Below are 26923 nucleotides of genomic sequence, written 5' to 3' on the forward strand. Positions count from 1 at the left end.
GTATAATAAATAATGTAAAAGGTAATATTCACAAAATTTAAATTATAACGATAAATTTTCAACCATATTTTAATATATTATGATGATTTACATATTAAATTACTCAATTTAATCAATAAAAATAATATAAGTTTTAAATTATATAATATCATTATTGAAAATCAAGCTTTTAAATAATACATTACTTTTTTTTTCTTGAAAAGGGAGAGTAAAGAAAAAGATTCCACGGATAGACCCCATAACCGACCCCAAAACCACCAAACCAAAACTAACATTGGAACCGACCTTTATAGAATAAGTTCCAATTCCAAAAATCTAAAATTGATCCCTAAAAAATAATTTTTAAATTATGCCATAAAACCAAACCGGCCGATGCTCACCCCTAACGAAAATACTTGTCCAAACAAACTCCCAATCAAAGCTGTAGTACGTAGACTTGCTCATCTTTTCTGTTGTTTGGTGTGTGGATGGATGGTTGAGCCCTTCGCGACTGCGGATTAGGTTGGTGCATTCCCGTGCCCCGTAAACAATGAGAATAATATAGATGGGTCCACCAAACGTAAATGATGTATCAAAATAGAAGATAAGGAAGCATCGGTGGGTCCCCCAACCGGGAGCCCCTACTGGATATTTCCCAATCTCTATTCGTTGCCTGGAATATTATCACGTGAAGCCTCTTTACTTTTCGGAAACCCCCCAATTATTGATCTCCTATTAACTAATATCTTTTCTATTTTGAAAGATGCCTTTTTACTTATATCTTATCCACAACATAGCCGGAAGCCACTGTATTTTGCCACGTGGCCATCCTTAAGCTTTTCAACACTGCTAAACCTCCATCTGGTTCTTCTTGACCTGCCCCCCCACCCCACCTCCCACAAGACTCAAAATATCAAGAACCTGGCTAAGCAATGGCTTCTGGTTCTCTGTACACCATCAGCTCTGTACGTCAGGCCCCTGTATGCGAGCCACTCTTTCCTTCCCACTCTCTCTCTCTCTCTCTCTTTAGGTAATTAAGATAAGAAATGTGACTGAGCCTTCTTTGGTTCTTCACCTTTGCAGCTGAGGGGTAGATGTAGATCCGCAGGGAGAGGGCTGCAGAGATCGCCCTTACACGGTGTTAGCTTGAAGAGATGTTGTTCAGACGGAGGCAACAACAATCGAAAGGCTAGCGCCTTCAGAATTGTAGCAGAAGTGGATGAGGGGAAGCAGACCAAGACCGACCGATGGCGTGGGCTTGCCTTTGACATGTCGGACGATCAACAGGACATCACAAGGGGGAAAGGGGTGGTGGATTCCCTCTTCCAAGCTCCCATGGGATCTGGGACCCACTACGCTGTCATGAGCTCTTACGATTATGTCAGTACTGCCCTCCGCCAGTATGAACTATCAACCTTCTCTCCCCCCGTGTCGTGTTTCTTTCTGTATGTTCAATTCTGAAAGGAGGAAAAGGAATATATATAAATGAAGCCCTCAACAATCCAACCCATCGAATTGATGGTTCATAGAAATGGTATAAAGTGAACCCAGCAACATGGGTTCACATGTTTCAATTCTTTTGAAACTATTCATGCCCTTTAATTTTGGTGAGTGCAGGTTCGCTATGGACAACATTAAGGATGGCTTCTATATAGCCCCAGCCTTCATGGACAAGCTTGTGGTTCACATCACCAAGAACTTCATGACCTTACCTAATGTCAAGGTATAATTAACTCCTTAACTAATTACCACCAGCTGCTGCCTTTGTCTATCTATATATACAAATTAAAGCTGATGAAGAAGGTAGCATTTAACTAAAGGTTGGGTTTTACTAATTGGAGCCACCAATCACTCAATCAGGTTCCTTTGATTTTGGGCATATGGGGAGGGAAAGGTCAAGGCAAATCTTTCCAATGTGAGCTTGTGTTTGCCAAAATGGGGATCAAGTAAGTCATTCATCATCAATATTATTTCATTTAGTCGTCCACTACTACTACTACTAATATTACTACTACAGTACTTCAGTATACACATTCTCGCTCTCACCTTCAATTCACTCTCCATGAAGCCCAATCATGATGAGCGCCGGAGAACTAGAGAGCGGCAATGCCGGCGAGCCAGCAAAACTGGTCCGGCAAAGGTACCGTGAGGCGGCCGACATAATCGCCAAGGGAAAGATGTGCTGCCTCTTCATCAACGATTTGGATGCAGGAGCTGGAAGGCTTGGGGGTACCACTCAGTATACCGTTAACAACCAGATGGTTAATGCCACTCTCATGAACATTGCAGACAACCCAACAAATGTACAGCTGCCGGGAATGTATAACAAGGAGGAGAACGCCCGGGTACCCATCATTGTAACGGGTAATGACTTCTCAACTCTATATGCTCCGCTGATCCGTGATGGCAGGATGGAGAAGTTTTACTGGGCTCCCACCAGAGACGACAGAATTGGGGTCTGCACTGGTATTTTCAGAGCTGATAATGTGCCTAAAGATGATATAGTCAAGTTAGTCGACACGTTTCCTGGTCAATCCATCGGTAAGAATATAATTAGGATTCTCGCCATGTTTTAACACTTTAATTTTCTCAAAGTCATTTAAACCCTGGAATCACACAGAGCTTAATTAAATCACTGCATTGAATTTTCAAAGTATACTTTAGATTTGCTCCCCCTTTCTATGTATTCTTAATGAACACCTTTCTTTAACCTTTTGTTGCAATTAACGTTGCAGATTTCTTCGGTGCACTTAGAGCCAGAGTATATGATGATGAAGTGAGGAAATGGATATCAGAGATTGGGGTGGATAACATTGGCAAGAGACTGGTGAACTCCAAAGAAGGCCCACCCACATTTGAGAAGCCAGCTATGACCATTGAGAAATTGTTGGAGTATGGTAACATGCTGGTTCAAGAGCAAGAGAACGTTAAGAGAGTCCAATTGGCGGACAAGTACTTGAGTGACGCAGCACTTGGTGATGCAAATAGAGACTCCATTGACACAGGCAACTTCTATGGTAAATTTCATCGTCACTTCTGGTTCATGATTCCGGTGATGATACAACTTTGGGCGCGCCTCTGGACAGTTTTTATTACTGGTTTTCTTGTTCTTTCATCTTTCTTTGCTTCTTTTTTAACTTGTGGATTATCAAACATGGCTTTGATGAACATCTTGCTTCATTTCCTATTTCAGGAAAAGCTGCCCAACAAGTAGACTTTCCGGTGCCTGAAGGTTGCACAGATCCTGTTGCCGGAAACTTTGATCCCACAGCTCGAAGTGATGATGGCTCATGTTTATACCAGTTTTGATATCGTCCATTCTTTTTTTTTTTTTGCATTTATAGACTAGTTAAAGATGTTTACTAAGAATTCCCTACAGAGTACCACAGTGTATCATTCTCATTCGCTCTTCCCATGGATCACTAGCTAGGTTGAATTCGTATTTGCTGCTGCAACACAAACAAACAGGCACCAAATTCAGATCCACAAAACTAGAAATATTCGGGTTGGACTTCAGCTTCTCTTAGAAAGACAATCAAAGCATAAATCCCGGCCCTACCCATTTATATGAGACGGGATGGGCTCCCCACAGCCTAAAGGGGATGGGCTGTGGCCTGTGGGTGACTGTGGGGAACCCATCCAAACTGAGACGGGATGGGCAGTCCATCCCAATTCCTAAACTCTATTTGAGATGGGATGGCTCCCCAAATAATGTGCCCCACGCACACCCCACAGGCCACAACAACATCTCCTCTGTGAATTGGAAGCATCTCTCCATGCAAGCCCATCAAGCACATAAATCAGTTATCCACAGGAAGCTCAACCTTGGCGCAGAATCAGTTGATCACTGTCAGACCAGCCTGACCCATGCGCTGTATGTCTCAACTCCCAAGTATGTTACTTCTACTTCTTGGGGTAAGATGTTTTCAACCATTCGTTGAGGAGATCCTTGCGTGAATGTCAATACCCAGTAGGATGAATTAATAGCCATGAATCCCACAATTTGTCATGTGTCGGAGCCAAAGGATCGTGGTCTACCCTTGGAAGAAGAGTGCAGCACTTTTCCAAACTTGTGAGCCAATCATGTCCGCTCAAATTGAAATTGGTAAAATGAAACCTACCCGAGCTAGGGTGGGTTTTGGTCGATTTAGATTCGATTCGTTTTATATATACTTCATTTTTATACATTTTTTAATCATACATTCACTCAAATCTTTGAAATACAGCGTTAAAATAGGCCTAATAAATCAATGGGACCTAACCCATTGAGCCACTTTTAGTACGGGCCTTGAGCTTCCTGGGCCCTCGCTTAAGAAGAAGGATTTGTATATTAGCTTATTACGTTAACTTCTTTTAAGGCTATTTTGTAAAGGTTTTTCTATCTTTCCCTACTTTTTCCTTCAAACGAAACAACAGCCTAAACTCCCTTTGAGAAGATTGCAAATTCTGGTTCAATACATATATGCATTTTGGTTCAATTTTGCAAGTGTTTGACCTATTGCAACAAAAAAAAAAAAATCATTTAGGGTTTATTTGAAAAGATTGCAAATGCGAGTTTAGTGCATATATGCACTCCAGTTCAATATTACTTTTTTTTGGTAACATGTTTGGTTTTGCTAGTGTTTGGTAAGAATGCATTCTGAAAGTGACAGTCAAGGTTCAAAATTTCGTCACGTATCGGTCCATATTGGCCAATACGTATCATTCCAGCAAGTTTTCAGCACGGTAAATGGTACCAAATTGAATGTGCCGTATCTATTTGTCGTATTGAGGCTGTATCGTGCCCGTATTGTACCCATATCATTGAGTATCGGTGCGTTTCGGCACTGTATTGGCCGATACAATACGATTTTACTGTGGCGGAAACGCAAATAAAACTCCATTTGAAAGAGGGTTTCTAAACCCATTTCAGAAGCCCTCTTTCTTTCCCAAACCCTTCAAAAAGCTTTTTTACCTTTTTAAAGACTCAAATCTTGTAAAAATTTTCCAAAACATCTATAAATTTGCAAGATTCAACAAGTTTTTCAAGATTGTGAAAAAAGGAGTGAAAATAAATATGTTTTTTCAAATTTCTTTTACATTTTCAGCCAATGTTAAAAAAGATAAGGGGAAAGAAAGTGGTTTGCCCCCTACCCCTTCGATTGGGGGCCCCAGACCCCCCCGTCCCCCTTTTCATTGTAGCCTAATTTATTTTTTTGAGTTAGGGGGGTCTTGCTCCGCTTCGACAAGACCCCCCTTTTAACAACTATTATGCATTTTTATTTTTTTTAATATAAAAGTTTTTTATTGAAGATAAAGAAAAAAAAATGAAATCCCCCCTTCCTCCTTCCTCCTCTTAAGGAAGCTTACTCCTCTTGCATTTTGAACTATGCTTCATGCCTCTAGGTAGTGGAATGCCTCTGTTTTAAAACATTGATATTTATTTATTTTTATTTTTAGAATAAAATATGCAAAATAATTATTTCATCTATTATGCCATAAATCCATTCAATTTTTTGTTACATATTTACTTTTCTTAATTTTAATTTAATTTTTAGAATAAAACATGCAAAATAATAATTTGAATAAAAATAAATAATTATTTAGTTTTTAGAAAATTAGAATAAAACATGCAAAATAATTACTTGATCTATTATGTCCATAATTAGATAGTATGTTTCTATTCCCAACTTCCCGTTTATTGATTATAATATGTTTTTTCATAAAACCCACTAAAATGTGTTATTTTTATGCATAAATAGCTCATTTATGTCTTATAATTAGTGATATTGATGTTTATTTATGATTTATTAGAGTATTTATAGCATTTCCATGTATTTCCATGTGTATCTTAATTTTTCGTGTGCATCCATGCATATCTTGATACGTCTCTTAAATTTGCCTTTCCAATACGCATAGCATTTCTGATACTTTGAACCTTGGTGACAGTTTTCACAAATTTCAATGCATATTTGCATTCAAAATGAGAGCAAAATTTACATCCAAAAGAGTATATGAACTTTGCGGTCTAATTAAGTTGATCAATGTTAAAAAGGTATATTTCAATCTAAGGATTTATATTTGCACCCATTACAACTAAAAATCATTTGGCAAGGAAATAAATTTATCAATGCAAAATTTAACCAACTTTGTATTTGCATGAAGCCATAAACTAGAATACACTCTACACATTTATATTTATACTCTATTAGTCTATTTGCACTATACAAAATTATCATTACAAAACTAAACCAACTTTGCATTCCTATCAATCATACATATTTATATTAACAAATAATTTTTTATTCGTACTCTTCTCAAACGTAGCCTTATATGGCATTTACAATATCCAAATGGTAATTTGGTTAGGGAGGAAAGGGATGGCACTTGCCTTGATAACATATTGGCTCAATGGCTTGTTTGGGAATGAGTTGAATATCTGTTAAAATTTGAAGGGCCCAGCCCACTGCACGTGCAATATGTACATCCTTTAAATCAAGCATCTATTCATCCCTAATTGTTATGTTGTCCACGTGCGCAAAATTCATTGGTGGATGTCACCATCCACCATCCAAGGATGATATTCTCATTTTCCAACTTAATCTTGAATAGTGCCTTACCTTCCTACATACTTAAATTTGGTATAGGTAGAACGTAACTTCAGCATTTTCTTTTTTTCTTTTTTTTTAGGCCCATTGGCATTTTCTTTTCTTTTCAACCAAATTTGTGATATACTATTTTTTAACTTTCTTTCATATATTCATAGCAACCAAACAAAGCATGGGAGAGTGGAAATGGGAATATGAATCCTAGTCAGTCGCCACAACTAAAATCTCCGACGGTCCCTCCGATCAAACCCATAATTCTTCTCGGAGTATAGTCTCGACTGTCGACTCTTGAGCAGAGTGAGGATTTCGGAAACCCAAATCTGTTCATAGTCTAAACGAAGAAAATAGGTCGTGTGAAGATTGAAGAAGCTATTTACATCATTAAGATTATAAAGTAATAAAGTATTAACCCTCCATGATTATTATAATTAACTAATGTCGTGCGAAGACAAACATGCAAATATCAATCTGTTTTCTGCCTTGAAAATTGAAGACTTTGAAGTCACCCAGCATACCGAGGAAGAACCGTGTTTTCCTCTGCTACTTAAAATTAAAAGCGTCTACCTTTTTGTTTCCAACTTTCTCTCTTTACTTAGTTTTTTTCTCTTTTCCCCTTCCGCTGGAGAACAGTTCCATTGCTCTTCCTTTATATATAAATTAATTCATTCGTTTATTCTTGTTGAAAATTCTTTATGAGATTCAAGGTGCCCAATGAATCCAATTATGGGTACTGCTCTGGATCTCCGTCTTCTCGTTTTCACGTCATGTTTTTTGCTTTCCTGTTCTTCATACGATGAGCAGGGTACCAACAATTCTTTCACTGTTTCCGCCTTCACCTACTCTGATATTAGGCTCAAGCCATACGACTGGCGTTACATCAGAGGTGCGTATTGCTTGTTATTTCTCTTTTCCCACCCTTCTCTTCAGTCTTCACTGTGTTTTAGTTCGTCGGTCGTTGGTCTCTACCTCCTTGGTTTTGTTCAACCAAGTTTCTGGCCGTTATTGGGTTGTGGGCTAAACTATTTCTGCTTTTAGGACACACTTTTTTTAAGGCTTTTTAGGACACACTTAAGTAATCGATTAACTGATCCTTGTGATGCGGGATTGATTTATGTTCTTTTTTTTTTACTGTCTACTATTTGGCAATTAATGTACTTTTTTATAAACATTTCGTAGCAGTTTCATAATAGAGTATTCTACCGTTTTATAGAGTAGTCGTGGTGTTAATTCGGAAATTCCGTTTTTATTTTTAGCATGTACAAGGATGGGAGCAAGTGATGAACATTATTTCCTCTTTCCCTTCAGCTTTTTTTCATCTCGATTTTCCGGTGTTCTTTTTTGTAGTGTTTAGGGTGTTCTACTAAGTTAGTCTAAGGAAAATATTTGGAATCGTTTACTCTTTTTTCTGATACAACGTTTATGTGGACTCGTTTAGCTGATTGGATAGTCTTGCTGATTCTCTATTCAGCTTTCTACGTAATTGTCGTTTCAGTTTGCTCTTTCTTCTTCCCCCATTTTGTTGTTAAAGCTAATAGTGCACTTTTACAGATAGGAAGAACCGGATACCAGTGAATATTAAAAAGTTTGATTCGTACAATGTTCTATTCCAAGTAATGTGATAGAAGTTTAAGAATAAATTAATTGCTCATGTAGTGGGTGTGATATCAAGGCAGTGGATTTGACAATACTGTAATGGATGGAGTTCAGTCTTTTATTGTTAACGTGTATTTTGAAACGTCATCTGATTGATTGTAAATTTCTTTCTGCAAGAAGATATGTTCTTACAGATTTAATGTTGTAAGCTGTACTCCAAACACAATATTTCTATTGAAAAGGGTGCTTCATAACTCCAGTTATGTGAATCGAAGTTTGTGAAATGCTCAGAAAAGCTCAAACAAAGTTGGATATATCCCACAACAGGGACAATCCACCAAGTGTAGGAGTTGACATATACATACTCAATAGATAAGGGGAACTAATGCAGTATCAGTTGAGAATGATAGTTCAGACGTCTTATTCGGGAACATTTTGGGGTTACAATATGGTTGCTGTGAATTTGGTCCATTGTTCTGTTTGGCTGCTTTATCTTCTGTTCAAGATGCCTCCATTTTTGTCTATGCTGGTTATAGACAGCTGTGTATGGTTCTACCAAAGCTCTTCTTGAAGTTGTCTTTCTGGGCCAACATATTCTTTGAGATTTTGTTCAAGCTTGATAACTCATTTTTTATTATTTTTACTGTTTATAAACAAAGAGGAAAACAGAATGTGCTTAGCTTGTATTTAATCTTGTCAAATAGAGGAAGAAATCTGAAAAAAGTTGTTTATTTATCCAAGATTTTGACTCTCACTTTCCAATTCTTAGGGACCTCCTTTTTGGCTTTACCATTGGATTCAAGTGTCTTATTTTTTTCTTCTCTTTTTTACTCATTGATTCAGTTGATCTTCCACATTGGTTTGCTTCACTGTCAATTTCACTCAAGTCAGATGTGAATTTTGTAAGTATGCTTTCCAATCTTCATAGAATCAGGATGGCCATCACAGGTCTCACTGTTTCTCTGATATTGTTATTTTGAATTTCAAATTTTCTTCATAATTTCCAATATCAGTTGTATATTTTGAAATTCATATCATAAAATATAAATATATGATTCTTCAGAACATATAAGCATTCAAATGCAGGGTAGGCAGGATGCTCAGACTGGATCAATGCAAGGAACTGGACCTCCAAACAGTTTGTTCTGATCACAAACTTCAATTAAAATGTATAAAAACAGATTGAGCTGTTGAATCACATTTCATCTCAGCTTGCTAGACTACCGAATGGAACCTCAAATTAAATATTTTATATTCAGTTGATATCATCTGTTGACTTGAGTCAGTGCATTTGTCCAACTGTATTAGACTGCTTGTTTAACTGACCAAATGAACATGTGATCTAGGTTTTAAAAGTATATGAAATGTCCATCCATCAAATGTCATATTTCCATGTTTGTCCCCACTCTGGTTCTATTGTCTTGCTTGCCCATGTAGGACTGAGAATGGGTCAGGAAGACCCAACAGACCTGAAATGAACTGACCGAATTATAAAGGGTCTTGGCATGCATTATGTGTCCTGATTATAATTGGGCCGGTATTCATTTTGGTTGTTCCAAACCAACTATATATTTAGTTGTATATATAATCATGTATATGTGTATTGGCATATCGCAAAGATGCCCCCTGTTTAAAAGGTACCTATTTTTCTTATGATATAGTTGTGATATTATCATATTATGATGTTCAAATATGTCAGTTTAACAAACAAGTAGGTTTATTGTCAAATTACAGGTTAAAAGTATGGCTAACAATTACAATCCAGTCTTATCGGGCCAGATTCGATAGTCCCAATTGTAGATCCTGTAGGGTCTGGCTCAGAACTGGTTCTACACATTTACTTATTAGTTGGGACTGGATTTACCCTAATCTGGAAAAGATTCAGCCCATTGACGGCACTATGCTCATGATTCACATTGTCTGCAGGATAAGAGTATGATCCCCATGATATGCTTACGAGATGGCAGTCCTCCTCTTCCAGATGCTACAAATACTTCTTTAAAAGGTTTAAGTAATGCAATAGTTTCTCACCACTTCCATGTTCCTATATTATGTGTTGTTATTTCGAAACTCTGCAGCATATTATAAGCATAGGGTCAGGATATGGTTAGTTGGTTTTCTAAACCTATTTAAGGAAAGGCGTATGACCCAATGGTAATCATTTCACGATTTACTGTTTCACATAGATTTCCACATATCCATTTTGGCCATGTTCATGCATCACAGCCCTATCCCATTGTATGAGTTATAAGAAATGTGATCTGAGATTCAGGTCCACCTTAAGCATTGGCTGTTTCTCCCAAATTTCTTCTGGGAAGTTCTATTTCTTGATGCATAACATGGAATGCCTTGGATTACTGTTAAAACTTTCCAGTTGTTAGCATTCCTGCTGCTGTATGAGCAAGATTATCAGTTTCTGCATAAACCTCTTCCCATGATTTAAAAACTTTCTGGGCTACTTTTTGTGTGAACTCTATCTCACCATTTAATATTTTCTTTTCATGTTTAATCATTTGTTGATTGCAAGTAGCTCAATAGACACTTTTGTTGTTGCAGCATCAGATCTTTTCTCTAACGGTTCTGTTGGAGGTTTACAAAATCTTTCAAATGTGGAACATTGTCATCTTTTGCAGAAAAATATGATGGTTAAATTGACAAATGAACAGGCAAGTTAAAATTTGTGTGCATGTAACAAAATGATAAATTATTTCTATCTGTACAGATACCAATCTCCTTTCTCCACATCTTGACAACAGATATTCAGTGATACAAAGTTGTTCATGAGAGTAAGTTTTGACAATATGAATCCTATGTTGATGGAAATAAATCCTTGATGATACTGGAACTATGACTTATAATCATTATTGTAATCAATCTTACCCCACTGAAGTCAGAGTGGAAGCACCTATCCCATTCATCCATTCTGCTCATTAGAGCCTATCCATTCTCATTAACAATATTTAATGTTGTCACTTGTCAGTAAGTCCAAACCATATCTTCCTCTATTAGCATCTTCAAACTCAGGATGAATCAATAACCCAGCCATCAACATTGAGCAAATATCGACCACAGTTATTCTACTATATTGAACCTTTACTTTAAAAGAATGTGTTTATTTCTCTCTCCAAATACCCCCATCATACAGGTAAAGGAATAATGCTCCATAAGGTGTTAACCTTCCTACCACAAGCAATGGAAGACCAAGGAGAAAATATCTCATGCTGCCAAGGAGTCCTCCTTGACCTATCAGAGAAAAAATGGCCAATCCTTGTATGTTTGAAAATGGAGAAGTACGCCCAAATGAACCTTGCCATCTTGCACTGCATAAACAAGTGATGGGCATCTTCTTGAATCCTTTGCACATAAACCCTACCGTCCTGCACTGTATGAACAAATGAGCCCTGCATCAGCTTATCTCTCAACTCAACTCAGTCTTAATTCCAATTGTTTGGGGCTGGCTACACAAATCCCACCCCACCATTTTGCTCTATCAAAAGCATAAGATATAAACTTGTGATATAATAACCTCCTGATTTCAGTTGATGATTGCCAAGTAATATCTAAACCTAGCAACCAAGCAAGCACTTAAACTTTTGGAGGATTAAGATTACTAAAACAACCCTTTATTTAAAAGTGCTCATTATTTCTTCTAATTAATTCATATAAAAAAAACATAACAGAGAATTCCATCAACTCATTCCTTCCAACACTTTGCATCAGGCTAAGAAACATCTGCTTTAGATGACCTCTAATCTACTAAGTAGTAAGTACATTCCTTCAATTCTCTATCTAGTGATGGATATCTGAAACTGATGATATACAATCTGCTCCCTACTTTCCTCAGAACATTCCTTCGCCATGATATCCTTGTCACTCAACCTGTAGACTCTAGGGCATAAATTATATAACTTAAGCTCCGCCATGGTTCCTACTCCCAATAGGTTAAGATGGTTTACTCAACCTATGAAATCTATGGATTGACCTATCATCTTGGCTTTAGGTCACTCAATAGCCTGTTTACTGCAAGGTAAATCTGACCAATCAGAAGATCCAAATCAAGCTCTGGCCCCCATCCATCAGTCTCAAAAATCATAGTCTGGTCCAAGAGAAATAGAAGGATCTTCCAGAATGAAGCTAAAGAAGCAGATTGGTTAATCTCGCTCACTTTTGGCAAGCTGATCTCTTGGGTAGCATCTGCTAAAGGCCTTCACACATCGGCTCTAGGAGCTCAGTTGAGGGCTAGAAGTCTGCTAGAGTTGTAACTTGCTCTTGAGTTCTTTTCTGGTGTATCTGGCTCCGGTTGTGGGGCTGCTGTTGTATTCTCTTGTTGAATTTTAATAAAATTACCTTACCTTTTCTCAAAAAAATCAATTACAAGCAATGTTTGAGAGACCTGAATCCAGGACCTATTCAAAATCCACTAGCAGTGTACACTAATCGACCATTCAAGGCATCTTACTTGATTATATTACAGTCAATAATTATTAAATTCATTAGCAAATTATGGTTTTTGTGATTTTTAGGTCGTACTTAGCAATGAAGTCAAATTTTATCTGATACAAGTTAGAGGGTATAGGAAATGTAGGAGCTTCCAGAAAGGACACTGGTTGGTTGAGATAGCAAGAAATGATGTGACAGCCTACAATTTAACAATAGATATGGCTCTTGAATCCTTGATGGAATGGAGTGACAAAACAGGATTTGTTATAACTGACTCCATATGGTTGGGATAGGGCTTTGTGAATTAGGTTGAGTACATCTGAAATATTTGTTCCAGTGTGCATCCTAATAAAACTATTTTGACTGCAATCCCTATCTACCAGTCCTAGTATCTCTGCCCAATCATATTTATCTCTGAATTATCAACTAGAAGGTTTTATCAGTGCTGTCAGACGCAGGCTAGATTGGATGGTTGGACCATCGGAACTGGGAACTGGCAAACTTGGTCAAATTTATCCCTTATACATGTCTTAATAGTTGTTGTAACCTCCAATAGTTACTATTTTATGCTTACTTTGATGTAAAATAGTTGTAAAGGATAATCTGAAACCATTTCTATTTTTCTTTTTTTTTTTGTTGCATCATTTGAGCAAGCCCGACAGTCAAACTGGACAGTTAACCATTTGACCTGTAGCACAGTGACCAAAATGGTTTTATGTCTGGTCCAAGTCTGACAATTGGGTTTGAGTAGAATGGTTTATATGTTGCTTAAGAAGAGTAAGTTTCATTTTTGTTTTTATTTCTGTTTTCTTCTTTTCATCTATATCATTTGGTTAATAATAATGATTGAAGATAGATGTTTTTTCTACAGATCTCTCCAGGAGTTTGGTATGTTGGTTTGTTCAATGGCATTGGACCTGTGAGAACACAATCTAAAATGGTGAGTATTTCATACCATGAGTTTATGTATGCCTTCTATAATGGTTACTTTGAGACATTCTTCCTAGTTTGAGCTTATTTTTCTGTCCACTCTCTCCCTAGCATATAAGTAATTTCAATAATGCTCACAAATTTTTAAACCCAAATTTTACTTGAGGTGGGAATGCTGCTGCCACCTTAGAACTTTGTTTTGATGATATTGAAATAAATAGAACCTAGTTGGGGCCTGGGGGAGGAGGATGTGGAAGCCATAGAAAATTTAAGTATGAGAAACGTCTCTTATAGGTGCTATAATTAATTAATTATAAATTAAGGACTTTTTTGCAACCACAGACCATAAATAAAAGAAAAAAAAACAAAAAAGTTTAGATTGTGGAAAATCCCATATTGTCATTAAGAGAGGTTTAAAGTGAAATATGCTTTCTAATTTATGGTTACAATGACATCATTATCTAAGCCTTGTTTCAGCTATATGGGATCAACTACATAAATCACGTTTTGCCACTCCATTCTGTTTATTGCTACATCCATTATTAAATTATGAGCAGTTAAATCATTTCTCACTACTTCAACCCATGTCCTTTTTTATCTGCCTTTAGCTCTTCTAGCCCCTTCAACTTGTAATAGATCACTTCTAATGGATGTTGTGGATGGTCTTCTATTCACGTGACCAAACCATCTCAATCTACTTTCTCTCATTTTATCACCTATTGGAGCTACTCCTAGGTTCCTCAGAATGTTTGCATTTCTGGCATGTTCTTTCTAGTTTTACCACTCATTCATCGTACATTGACATTTCTGCCACACTCACTTTTTGGACATGCTGTCTCTTGACTGCCCAACACTCTACTCCATATAACATTGCAGGCTTTACAGCTTTACAGCTGGTTATAATGGTATGCTACTTAGTTTTTAAAACAATTATTCTTTATTTTGATGATTTCTCTGTATTATGTTTTGCTTAACTAGTCCTGTACCACTCACAGATTCTTGTGCTTGGGTTTCAGAGGCTTAATATTATTACTAGAAATCCCCAAAACTGTTGAGAAAGGCTCTTCCTTTCCATGAACATGTCTTATTTCACAGTATTAGATCCTTGGTTTTCCAACCATGTCTTTAGCGAATGTTTTAAGTAGTGATTCAGAAACTTTTGTTACTTATATTCATCCATTCACAATGACACTTATAATGTGAGACCTAAAAGCTATCATTGCTACTATGGTAAAAATGCAGATAATTCGAGGTCCAACATACTCGATCAGTGCCAATGTGAGTGTAGAAGGGTGCACAACTTCAACAATATGGGGCCCGTACTGCAACCAGACAGTTGACCCACTTAGATGTGATATATCTGGTGTCTACAAGCAAACAAAATATCTTTTAGATGTTAATATGCACAACCAGACAGTGGAAAGTTTTGTTGGTTGCAGAAGTTCTTATGAGTCTGCATGCCACAGGGATGGTGAACCAAAAATTTACTCTCTGGAGGTGGTAGGGACAGCTGCACAATTGACAATTATGGCCACAAATATCAGTTTCAATGAAACAAATGCTGCAAATAAGACAGAAAATACCAGTGGAATTGTCTTGATGTGTTATGCTCGACATGATGCAATTCCTTTGACAAGTTTGCATGATTATTCAAGTGATATAAGTCAAGCACCTTTGGTTATTAATTCACCAAAGGTTGGTCGCTGGTTTTTCAGTATTCAACCCATTTATCAGTCAGAGGTACATGGAAAGATGCAAGACGTAAATGTTAATGCTGATCTTTGCTATTCCATGGAGTGGCAAGTAATTCAATGTCCCATTGGAAAGGCAGGACCAAATTGTACATGGCAGAAATATGTGCTTCAGGTTTGATTGATGAATACATGTTCTCTCTACTTTCATTTTGTTTTTTCAACTTGTGAATTTCTCAGAGACGTGTTAGCCTACTATACTAACTGGTAAACCATAAATTTGAAGGAAACATGAATGATAAAGGGTATATGAGCTGGTGACTGATAATGGATATAGGATTTAGGAAATATATGGTTTCAATTAATGTTAATGAGCAAATTATCAAAAAAAAAAAATAATGTTAATAAGCAAGATGCATAAATTGTCATTTTTTGCAGGTGTTTTCTGGCTCTTTATTTTTCACTCTATACATGCCAGCATGAGTAAAAAACACAAAACGTCAAGTTTCAAAAAAAAAAAAGAGAGAGATGGCCCAAAATGTGGGCATGCACAAGCATAGGGGGGAAAGGGGGATAATGTATGCAGAGGCATGGTACAAAGAGGGACTAGGACCTTCTTGGGTTAGATTTGAGATGTATAAAATTTTGGAGGAACTTCACTACCTTGTTCCTTTTGTCATTTTTTCTTTTTCTTTTTGTGTGAATTTGTAGGAGTGGGCATCTCATTAAGGATTTCTCACTCACACTAGCAAAACCCCACAAGATTTGAACATATGGTTGTCATTTTCCTGGTTATTTTGCACCTGCTTGTCAGGGAAGCTTCATCCAACTTTTATTACTAAATCATTCTAACCCAAATAAGATGAAAAAACCAGTTGGGGTCTCTTGCCTTGTTCATAAATTTGCTTCTCATATATAAGTCTACCAGGATCCTTGATGAAAATCATTAAGCCTTCTGGATTTATATGATAATATCCAAATGCATGGCATGCAATTTTATTGTTTCTTCACTATATTTTATCCATTGATTTGTATATGCTTTAAATGGTAAGGATGAAGGTTAAGCATCTTTCCACAGTCTCTTTCTACTAATATACATGATATATTAGAATACATTTGTTTCATTAACTTAAACTTACATCTTTTTATCATGCACTCATAGTGAAAAGATGATTGCTTTGACTGATATGTTGTGTACAGCTTATTTTCTAATATGTTTTGACTGGCTGAGATGATTTTCTGCAGACCATTCTTAGGAAAAATCCCTCCGTTCCTTTTGAGTCTTATTATTTGCCAATAGATGAAAAGATATCCTTGGAGTCGGCTAATTTCCCTCTGGAGCCCCTTTTAAGCAACTTCTCATTTGGGGACCAATTAGATAATGTTTGGACTTACTTTCTTCTGGACATTCCTCATGGTGCAGCTGGAGGCAATATGCATGTCCAATTAAAATCAGATATAAAATTGGAATATCAAATATATGCCAGGTTTGGTGGATTACCTTCTAAAGATACCTGGGATTACTATTACGCAAACAGGACAAGTAATAGCAATGCGTCCATGTTTTTCAAATTGTATGATTCTAGTGAAAAAGGAGCCAATTTTTATATATTATATGTTAAAGAAGGCACTTGGAGTTTTGGGTTAAGGCATGGTAATCCTTCCAAACATCAGACTACAATGTCAATTTCTATTGAGAGATGTCCAAAACAATGCTCTAGTCATGGGACATGTCAGAATGTTGTAGATGCAAGTGGTTTGACACTATACAGGTATCAGATCCTGCTATGTGCTTACTTTTTAAGCCTCTTGATTTATAAATATGTTTATCCTCTTCCTAGGGGAATCACATATTTTTTATCTCCCATGACCCCCTCTCATGCCTACATGTGGAAGCTTGGTAATCTATCATTTTTTAACCTTGTCTTTGTATTCTCAGCTATTGCTCTTGTGATCGGAACCATGGGGGATTTGATTGCAGTGTTGAAATCGTCTCACGTGAAGGTAACTGTGTAACAATGTTTTGAAAATCATAATTGTATCATAAATCGTAGAGAAAGTTGAATCATATTGAATCATGAATCATATTGTAAATCGTTAGATTATTTCTATTTTTTACAAATTTGTCAAAAAATAATTATTTATACACTAAAGGATATATATATATATAGGAATGTGGTTTTACTCTATATTTAATCCATATCTACCATATATGTACCTATAACAATAAAACTTACCACTTGTGCAATTTAAGCCTAAGATGATATAATCAAGTTTGAAAGTCAAATAATCTGCATGCAATGGCTCTTTAACCTACATATGATGGAAAATAAACTTAATGTTTGGTCTTAAATAACATAAACAAATTATTTTCTTCTAAGGGCTTTAAAAAAGCTTCCCTTGACAAAATTATTTATAAACAAAAAAAACGGCTAATGAAAACTAATTCTTAATTGAATTTATTTGAATTGTAGTGAATCACAGGAATCATATAAAACATAAGATTTATGAATCAAATCGTAGGATTCAAACAAAAAAAAAACATAAGATTTTTGCAGAAAATGATTCAGAAATAAGATTCAAATCAAAACCCTTGGAAGTCATGATTCATGAGTCTCATCTTAGACCATTTGGAGAAGAATGGTGCTTTGGTAGGTCATAATAAACCCTTCTGCTTCTTGTGCTAGTTTTTTATTCAACCTAGTTTTCATTTCTTCTTTCTATATTGTTTATCCTTTGCTTATCAGGTAGCTTCCTTTTTTAGTATAGTAATATCACCAAAATCCTGTATCACATAAAAGGCCTTATCCAATGTTGATCCCTACTGATAGAATTGTGTAATGAACCTGGAAAAGAAATTTTGAATTAGCACAAAATCAGACAGCCAAGCTGATACAATATAATGGAACTGTCCTGGCTCTGTGTCCAATATAATGGAACTTTCTTTTAAGGTATAATAACTTTGTTGGCAGCCAAGCTGATACATGTATGGATGTCTCACTGGTCAAAAGTGAGGAAGTTTAATGAAACAGTTACTTGCTTTCACAAAGGAAAGTCTACTTCATTTATTGAAGAAAAGCAATTTACTTTCCATCACAAAGACCTACTGAAATTATTTAACAAAACTGTCATTCTCATAATGAAAGGCCTAACTCTAATAGTTATTTTCTCCCATTATTAGTGTTTAGTTTCCAAGGGAAACATCATTTGGGCCTGATCTTTCCATTAAATTTACTTTATTTGTCATGTGATGTAATATGTGTTCATATTTTTGCCATCTTCTAAAGAATCCCTTTATCTGTAATCTAATTCACTCATTCTTGAAAAATAATGTAGGACATATATGGCAGTCAATTGCTCTTATCTCATCAAATGCAGCAGCTTTGTTGCCAGCATTTTGGGCCCTTCGGAAAAAGGTAAGGTTCACTTGAAATGCATACTGGAGTTTATTTATAAACTCAGAAATTAAAAACTTGACACCTACTGATATCTAGTTCAGAGCCATTACCCAATGCATTGTTAGCACAAAGTGGCTTTCAGACTCAAACCCACATTGACGTTCTGATACTTGTCAGGCTGAGATGTACCATCACACTATGCAATGACTTTCCAACCATTTCTCTTCTTAACTAGTTATATTCCTATCCCACATTGTGATGAACTTCATTTATTGCTCTCCGCAGGAATTTGCAGAGTGGGTGCTCTTCACATCTAGTGGAATTTCAAGTGGATTGTATCATGCATGTGATGTGGGCACTTGGTGTGCTCTCTCCTTTCATGTTTTGCAGGTACACGAGTTCTTTATAGGGGGGGGAAATGCCCCTTGCCTAATGGTTGCCAATGTAATTAACTCAACTGATCATTGTGATCATTCAACATCTTAACCAAAGTATTTCATATGTTTTAGTTTATAAACATTGGGAAATTGTCTAAAACTCATCATGAGTTTTCAACATTTCTCATAAACTCACCACAACTTTTCTAAATGTCTAAAACTCACCATGTCAGTAAGTTTTTATTTTCCAAAACTCACCATCCATTAGTGCACCATTAATGCTTCTTAACAGAGATGTCCATGTCAGCATAAATAACAATTTTCAAGACCAAATTACCCTTGAATGGTGAGTTAGAGGAAAAATGGTCTTTTTCAGTTTTCAATTTTCTTGTTTTTTTTTTTGCATTTTTAGTATTTTGTTATAATTTCCAATGTTTTTTTATAATTTCTGTTTTTTTACATTTTTCTATTTTCTACAATCTATAAATTTTCCTGTTTTTTTATTTATTTACAATTTCTGTGTTTTTCTATAATTTTTGGTGTTTTTTCTACAATTTTTATTTTCTGGTTTTGTTTTTCAATTTCTATAGTTTCTATAATTTGAAAATAGTTTTTTATTTTGTTTGAAATTTCTATAATTTATATTTTCTATGAAGGTTAAAATGGTAATATATTAACGCCCGTTAGTCTGTTTTACGTCAAATTAGTGACATGGTGAGTTTTAGATATTTTGAAAAGTTGTGGTGAGTTTAAGAGAAATACTGAAAACTCATGGTGAGTTTTAAACAATTTCCCATAAATGTTTGACATTGCATTCAATCTGCATGATGGGAACAGTAAAAAAAAAGGGAGCAAACCAGGGGGGAATGGTTGTTCTTATGGAATGCCTCTAAATAATATTCCCATACTTAGAGTACCCATGGAAATTTTGTGTTTCAGGACAATTTTTTTCCTAAACTACATAGATCTTATAACTGTATATACTTTAGGTTCAAAAATAAATAACATCCAGTGAAGTACCAGATGTTGTAAGGTTAGCATGTCCAAAAGATCAGCAGGAAAAGAATATGTTTCATTCTTTTTCTCTTAATATTTTAAGTAGTACCTCAGATATTGCCATAATTAATTTGTCATAATTAATGAAGGTTCACAGTACCTATCACAAAGACAGTAAGAATTGGCCTTTGATGCCTGTGTTTTAAATTATATATAAAAATGTAATCTGATATCTGGTTTCAGTTTATGGACTTTTGGCTTTCGTTCATGGCTGTTGTGAGCACCTTTGTGTACCTAGCAGCTATTGATGAAGTTTCAAGAAGGGCAATACATACTTGTGTATCAATTCTTACAGCTCTCATGGCTGCAACTGGAGCAACTAGGTAAGGAGAACTGTTGGACTTAGTTTTACTGTCTTGAAACTTAAAATTTTCTTTGGTAGGTACAAGTTCCTCCTAACCAGTCAATAATTAGCATTGCAGGTCTGCCAATATAATTATTGTCATAGCCATTGGAGGTCTAGGTCTTTTTATTGGATGGCTAGTAGAGTTTTCTACAACACATAGGTCAATATCATGGTCAACAGGCTTCTGTTTAAATATCATTGATGGGTATGTTCCTTCAAAGTTCACAGATATTTTTGGATAAATTGTGCACATATCACTCCAGCATTAGATTAGATATATTGGTAAATTCTGTATTTTCTTTAATTTTGGAAGGTTGAAGAACTTCTTGGATATCTTCACTGGTCGAGTCCATTATTATGTTAGAAACATTCTTTTAGAGATGACTTTCATTTCATTATCTTAAAATATTCTGAATTGTTTTTTTCCTGGAGTGATCCATTTACTCATTTATTATGGCTTAAGTTTTTTTACCAGTTTCTGCAAATTGTTATACCATTTTTTCTCATTTCCTGCTTTAGTGCTTCAAGTGATTTCTTTTTCCTGAAAATCATTATTTTCATGGGTGAGAATTTTTTAAATGCTTTTTTAAAGCTGTCACTATATGGAGTGCCATCCCATGATGATGGCAGGAGTTGAAAAGGTCCCAGGAAAGATAAACATGTAAAGGCTTATTCGCTGCTATCACTTACTGTCTAACTGTTGACCAGTGCTTGTAGATCATTCATTGTAAAGGCCATCATAATCACCTAAATAAGGCAATTCTTCTTAAATTGCTATATTCCTTGTGCTTTGTGTATGAGAAGAGGAAAACAGGAATGATTATCTTTGGATAAGCTGTTTTGTTTTTTCCTTGAACAAGACTGTTTTTTCCTCTTTACATGTATGAAATTTAAAACTTTCGTTTACTGCAGATGGAGAGGATGGGTCCGTAATCTTATCAAGACACTATTTAAACGTTTCCACTGGGTTTTTGTGCTCCTGGGTTTCATTGCATTGTCCATGGCTGCCATTAGCTGGAAACTTGAGAGCAGTGAAAGCTACTGGATTTGGCACAGGTATGATGGAGAGAGAATACTTCGTTTTCTACCTGATGCATTTGAACTGTGAGGCATACAACCTAACATCTTTTTTTCTCTTATGATTTTGCAGTTTGTGGCATGTCACCATATACACATCTTCTTTCTTCTTCCTCTGCTCAAAAGTGATGTCTGTAGACACCAGAAACCATGAACGTTCAGATGGAGATTATGCTCTAACTCGGCAGGATTCTTTCCCAAGGGTTGGATAAACAGAGAGGAAGTGATATAACAGCCATGGGCAATGTAAGTTTCAGGGACCAAGTGACAGATAACCACATTAACTATAGTGGATTGGTGAATTTACAAGTTGTACAGCTCTATTTTTCTCAGCAGAAGTTGTTCAAGAGACGCCTTCTACAGTAGTGTCTACTATTGTGAGAATCCAGCTTACTTTGATGTATAATAGTGTCTTTGTTAGTTACCTTTGATTTTGTATAGTATTACACTGATAAAGTTGTGATTAATACTTGAATCTTTTGTGAGGATCACAAACAAGCTGCACAGCTTCCTGCAGTACGATTTAAGTAGAGAGCCAAATACCAATGGCTTTTTTTTTTGTTTCCATTGAAAATAATTACTTTTTGTAGAGGTGAAGTTCAACGGTCAAGTTTGCTCTGTTGCAAGTTAAACCTCAGCAGTTAGCACTGTATGGAACCAAGATTAGAAAAAAGAAAAAAAATAAAATAAAGACTATTGCCTTCCTAAAATACAAATGCAGGATTAGAGATATTGGTGTGATTGAGCAAATTATTTTTTGGATAGGCAAATTAAATGGGAATCAAAAATATTCCTTGTAATTAAAATATTCAAATATTAGGGTGGTTAATTATGCTTATAAGTTGTAAATGCAATGACAATTCAAATAAGTCCATATTTTCATGTAAGAAACCTGAACATATGCAGCAGAAGCTGACTTGAGGGAAATGAAAAACATAGAGCATTCATGATTGTTTGGGAAACCAAGTGGCACATATCGTCATTTTGTACCTGATCTACAGTTCCTATTTTTTGTCTCCCTCGGTTTTCCCATGATTGTTCCCATGATCTACAGTTCCTATTTCCGGTTTGAGCTGCCCAACTGATCAACACGGTCGAGTCTAACAATACTGCCATTTAGTCCTTAGAGTTAGGGTTGTCCATGAAAAATCGAAAAAACCAAAAAATTTAACTAAATTGAGAAAATCGATTTGCAAAATTCAGTTAATCGAACCAATCGGTTCAGTTTTGGTTCGGAATTTTTGAAAAACTGAAGGTCCAATTCAGTTTTCGGTTAACCTATAAAAAAAATTGGCGGTTAACTGAACCGACCGGTATATATATATTTATATGTATATTTTATATATATTTTTAATATATGTCACATATTTTCTATATATTACTGCCATATATATTTTATATAACTGAACCGACCGTGCAGGAAATGGAATCTACTCCCACGAGAGCAACCCAGTAATTACTGCCATATAAATAACAGTAGTTACTGATTATTACAGTAATTAATTATTGTAATTTAATAATTACTGATTATTACTGTTATTATAAATTACTGTAATTTAATAATTACTGATTATTACAGTAATTTAATAAATATATCTATTTATTTTAAAATTTTCTGATTATTACAGTAATTTAATAAATATATCTATTTATTTTAAAATTTTCTGATTATTACAGTAATTTAATAAATATATAATTAGTGATTATAATTAATAATTACTGTTATTATAAATATTGTTAATAACTAGATATTTACTTTAAAATTATAAATACTGTTAATAAATTACTGATTATTACAGTAATTTAATAAATATATAATTAGTGATTATAATTAATAATTACTGTTATTATAAATATTGTTAATAAATAGATATTTAATTTAAATTTACTTTAAAATAAAATTATAAATATTGTTATTAATAAATACTGTTAATAAATTTAGTAATTATTGTTATATTAAAAATAATTAAATATGTTATTAAAAGTATTGTTATTGATTATTTAGTAAAATATTACAATTACTGACTATTACGGATAAATACTGTTAATTTAATTTAATTTTGGTAATTATTAATTTAATGAATATTATTAACAAATCCTATTCATAAATTTAATATTTACTATTATATTAAAAATAACTAAATAATATTATTAAAACTATCATTAATGATTAATTAACTAAATAGTATAATTACTTACTATTATCGATAAATGTTGTTAATAACGTTCTGACAACCGACGATTCGACCATTCGGATCAAACGGATGGCCCGTTCTGACAACAAAAATTACAAGCAAAAAATTACGGAACCGTTCTGGCCATCGGTTTTTGGGTCGACGGTTCGATCATCCAGTTCGAACGAATGGTCCTTTTTGACAACAAAAATTATAGGCAAAAAATTGAGTTTGTGGGGTCCATTAAGTAGTATCATACATGTTATGTCATTCGAGCATGTTTCTCAAACGACCCGAAAATGAAACCGTTCTGGCCACCAGTCTTTGGGTCAATGGTTCGACCGTTTGGTTCGAATGACAACCCGTTCTGACGACAAAAAATTACAAGAAAAAAATTACGGAACCATTCTGGCCACCAGTTTTCGAGTCGACGGTTCGATGGTCCGGTTTGAACGGACAACCCATTCTAACAACAAAAATTATAGGCAAAAAATTGAGTGTGTGAGGTCAATTAAGCAGTATCATATGTGTTATGTCATTCGAGTGTGTGACTCATACGACCCAAAAATGGAACCGTTCAGGCCACCAGTTTTTGGGTTGACGGTCGAATCATTCAATTTGAATGGATGGCCCATTCTAACAACAAAATTTAAAAAAAAAACAGTCAAAAACCATTGAACGGGTCAATGGGTTAATGGTTCGAACACTCGGGTCAATGAGTTGTTGACCAATTCAACGGTTTTTGGCCAGGGATCGGGTTGGGGTAAAATGGAATTGGTTAGCTAGACGGTTCCCAATTAAAAAAATAAAAAAATGGATGACCCATTCTGATAAAAAAATTATAGGCAAAAAATTGAGTGTGTGAGGTTCATTAAACAGTACCATACGTGTTATGTCATTTGAGCGTGTGACTCATACAACCTGAAAACGGAATTGTTCTGGCCACCAGTTTTCGGGTCAACGGTTCGACTGTTCGACTGGAACGGATGGCCCGTTCTGACAACTAAAATTAAAAAAATTAAAAAAAAAAAGACCAAAAACCATTGAACGGGTCAATGGTTCGACCGCCTGGGTCAATGGGTCGTTGATCGATTCAACGATTTTTTGCTAGGGACCGAGATTAGGATAAAAAAATGGAACTGGTTGCCTGGATGGTTCCCAATTAAAAAAAAAACGGCCAAAAACCATTGAACGGGTTAACGGGTCGACAATTTGACCGCTCAGGTCAATGGGTCGTTGGCTGATTCAACGGTTTTTTGCCAGGGACTAGGTCAACGGGTCGACGGTTCCATTCTAGCCCCTACGAAGCAGGGCCCCTCCGCTAGTATTATATTTATAAATATATTATATATCATTTATTATTTATAATATAATATTATACATATATAATATATATTATAAATATAAAAAACTGAAAAACCGAATAACCAAATTAGTCAAAACCGAAACCGGCGGACCGGTTAATCGGTGGTACCGGTTTGGAGAAATTAAAAAACCGATACCACTAGTTCGGTTTACAAAAAAAAGGTCATGGTTCGGTTAACCGAACCGTGGACACCCCTACTTAGAGTTAGAGATACATTTTGGGCGGGTTGGGTGGGTTTTAAGGTCAACCTAGGCCCCTGAGTTTTGGGCATAAAGCCCAATTTTGGACCAAACCTGATGTTATGCCTCATTTGCCAGCCTAAACTAAAACTTAACAAACTTGGGTTGGGCACCGGTCAGAGCTGCGTTTGGGTTGATCAGGCAAGTTTTCGGGCCCAAATTATTGAATGGATGCATATATGGATATGTATAAATGTATGTGTGGATGGATGGATGGATGGTTAAACGAGTTGCCTACCTAGCTAGCTTCCTTGCTTTCATTCTTCCTGTCCATCTCACTCGCAGACGGAGAGAGCTAACTCTTCTTCAAGGCGCGGTGAGTATGTCTGTGGCGCCTCCTTTTGGACCCTTCAGATGAACTGGTGGCTTTCCACCAGAGGCTAGTTTAGTTTTTGGTCAGGAACCTGGTTAGGAACTTGACTAGGAACCCGAACAGGAGCCGAGTTAAGGTTCAGCCCAACGTTCTGTCATTGTTGTGGCCATTGTTGCTGTGTTCGCTGGTTCTATTGTTGAGCCTGCTACTAGTGCCCCTATAAGGGTGGCAAACTTATCTTCCCAGGCCCTCATTTGATTGCTCTAAAGGGAAGGGAGATCCATCGTATGGATGGCCAAACCATGCAAGGTGGTTGGGCGAAATTTCAAAAATTTTCTTTCTCCCTTCTAGGAATCTTATTCCCTGATTTAGAAAAACTGAATTTTTCAAGGTTCGTTCTTGAAACAAACTGGACCAAATCTGAAACGAAGATTAAAGGAGGGATATACCTAATACAGAATCAACAGTAGTTCCCAACGCAGGTATTCATGCCCAAAGAGTTCACCAAATCCGTCATCCACTGAAGATGACACAGCTTAGGGCGAGGCAGGATCAGCAAAGAGATTCTTCAGTAAGAACCCCAATTCTTCAGCAAGAATTACGCAGAGATGTGAGCACAACTTCAAGATTGTTTCTTCCAACAATAAACAATATCAAGATCCAAACTTGATTACTTCCAAGAACTGGAGATCAAACAGGACGGGGGCGGCAAGAGCAAAGGGAGAAAAAACGACAAAAGAAGAATTCACCTACTGTGGAATTTGCCCCCTTATTTATAACCCTTTTAGGATCAGCTTCCTAATCCAATTAGGAAGGAGTTTCTTGATCCAAATCTGTATTTGGACCTAGACTCTTAAGTGGATAAGACTTATCATATCCTGTAATTGATCTTAATCAGATTATAAACCCAAATTCGCCCCTTTTAATTTATCTCATTAAACCCAGATCAAATTGGACTTTAAACCCATTAAGCTTTCAGGCTCACTTCCTTTTAATTGCTGGCTAGCTTGGTTATTTTTCTATGGCATGGGACCTTAACATTGATTTCCACAAAAGCCATATGGGTTTAGCCTAGCTTCTGTTACAAGGCCTGGCCAAATTCACTGCTGAAGACAGTGAACCCCTGAGCCCATCAATATGGGCTCTTAGCACGCCCAACATTTACACTAAATAGTCCCTAAGTTCAGCCACCTTAACAAGGCCCAAGGACTATGGACTTAAGTGAGATTAGCCCATCGGTAAAAGCCCTAAATTGTCTTACACTTTACCTCTCAACCCATAATGATCAAACACTGTCCGACAAGAGAGGACCTCTCCCTCGATTGTAAGGTACAGTGTTGCACTCTCCGCTCACATG

The 26923-nt window shown here is 35.9% G+C and overlaps 2 protein-coding genes and 1 long non-coding RNA gene across 15 annotated transcripts; 2 read left to right on the forward strand and 1 right to left on the reverse strand.

Annotated features, from left to right (window-relative positions):
* Window positions 1–790: 790 nt before the first annotated feature.
* LOC104596009 (ribulose bisphosphate carboxylase/oxygenase activase, chloroplastic-like) lies at window positions 791–3381 on the forward strand. Of its 2 annotated transcripts, none has more exons than XM_010256976.2 (7): window positions 791–959; window positions 1063–1379; window positions 1597–1702; window positions 1840–1925; window positions 2048–2520; window positions 2715–2996; window positions 3173–3381. In XM_010256976.2, the coding sequence occupies exons 1-7, from the start codon at window positions 912–914 to the stop codon at window positions 3286–3288; spliced, it is 1428 nt and encodes a 475-aa protein (XP_010255278.1). In that variant the 5' UTR covers window positions 791–911; the 3' UTR covers window positions 3289–3381. The 2 variants fall into 2 exon arrangements, with proteins under 2 accessions (XP_010255278.1, XP_010255279.1); XM_010256977.3 differs by having other exon boundaries at window positions 808–944.
* LOC148804237 (uncharacterized) lies at window positions 3298–3676 on the reverse strand. The gene is made up of 2 exons (XR_016080763.1): window positions 3539–3676; window positions 3298–3428 (listed from the first exon to the last, which is right to left on the reverse strand). It is a non-coding gene; the product is annotated as an uncharacterized LOC148804237 (long non-coding RNA).
* Window positions 3677–6665: 2989 nt separating this feature from the next.
* Window positions 6666–22048, forward strand: LOC104596010 (uncharacterized). 12 transcript variants are annotated; one of them, XM_088895552.1, is made up of 15 exons: window positions 6708–6863; window positions 9003–9061; window positions 9894–9969; window positions 10086–10164; window positions 10716–10825; window positions 13471–13539; window positions 14772–15395; window positions 16466–16992; window positions 17160–17224; window positions 18557–18636; window positions 18904–19062; window positions 20235–20374; window positions 20474–20602; window positions 21310–21453; window positions 21548–22048. In XM_088895552.1, exons 4-15 carry the CDS (start codon window positions 10095–10097, stop codon window positions 21684–21686), a joined length of 2256 nt encoding a protein of 751 aa, XP_088751678.1. In that variant the 5' UTR covers window positions 6708–6863; window positions 9003–9061; window positions 9894–9969; window positions 10086–10094; the 3' UTR covers window positions 21687–22048. The 12 variants fall into 12 exon arrangements, 11 of the variants coding, with proteins under 11 accessions (XP_088751679.1, XP_088751676.1, XP_088751678.1 ...); XM_088895551.1 differs by having other exon boundaries at window positions 9894–9964; XM_088895554.1 differs by having other exon boundaries at window positions 6711–6863; window positions 9894–9964; window positions 18904–19008.
* The last annotated feature ends 4875 nt before the right edge of the window (window positions 22049–26923 follow it).

This window comes from Nelumbo nucifera, chromosome 1 (genome assembly GCF_055504915.1).
Source record: "Nelumbo nucifera cultivar China Antique chromosome 1, China Antique-T2T, whole genome shotgun sequence".
Classification (NCBI taxonomy): domain Eukaryota; kingdom Viridiplantae; phylum Streptophyta; class Magnoliopsida; order Proteales; family Nelumbonaceae; genus Nelumbo; species Nelumbo nucifera.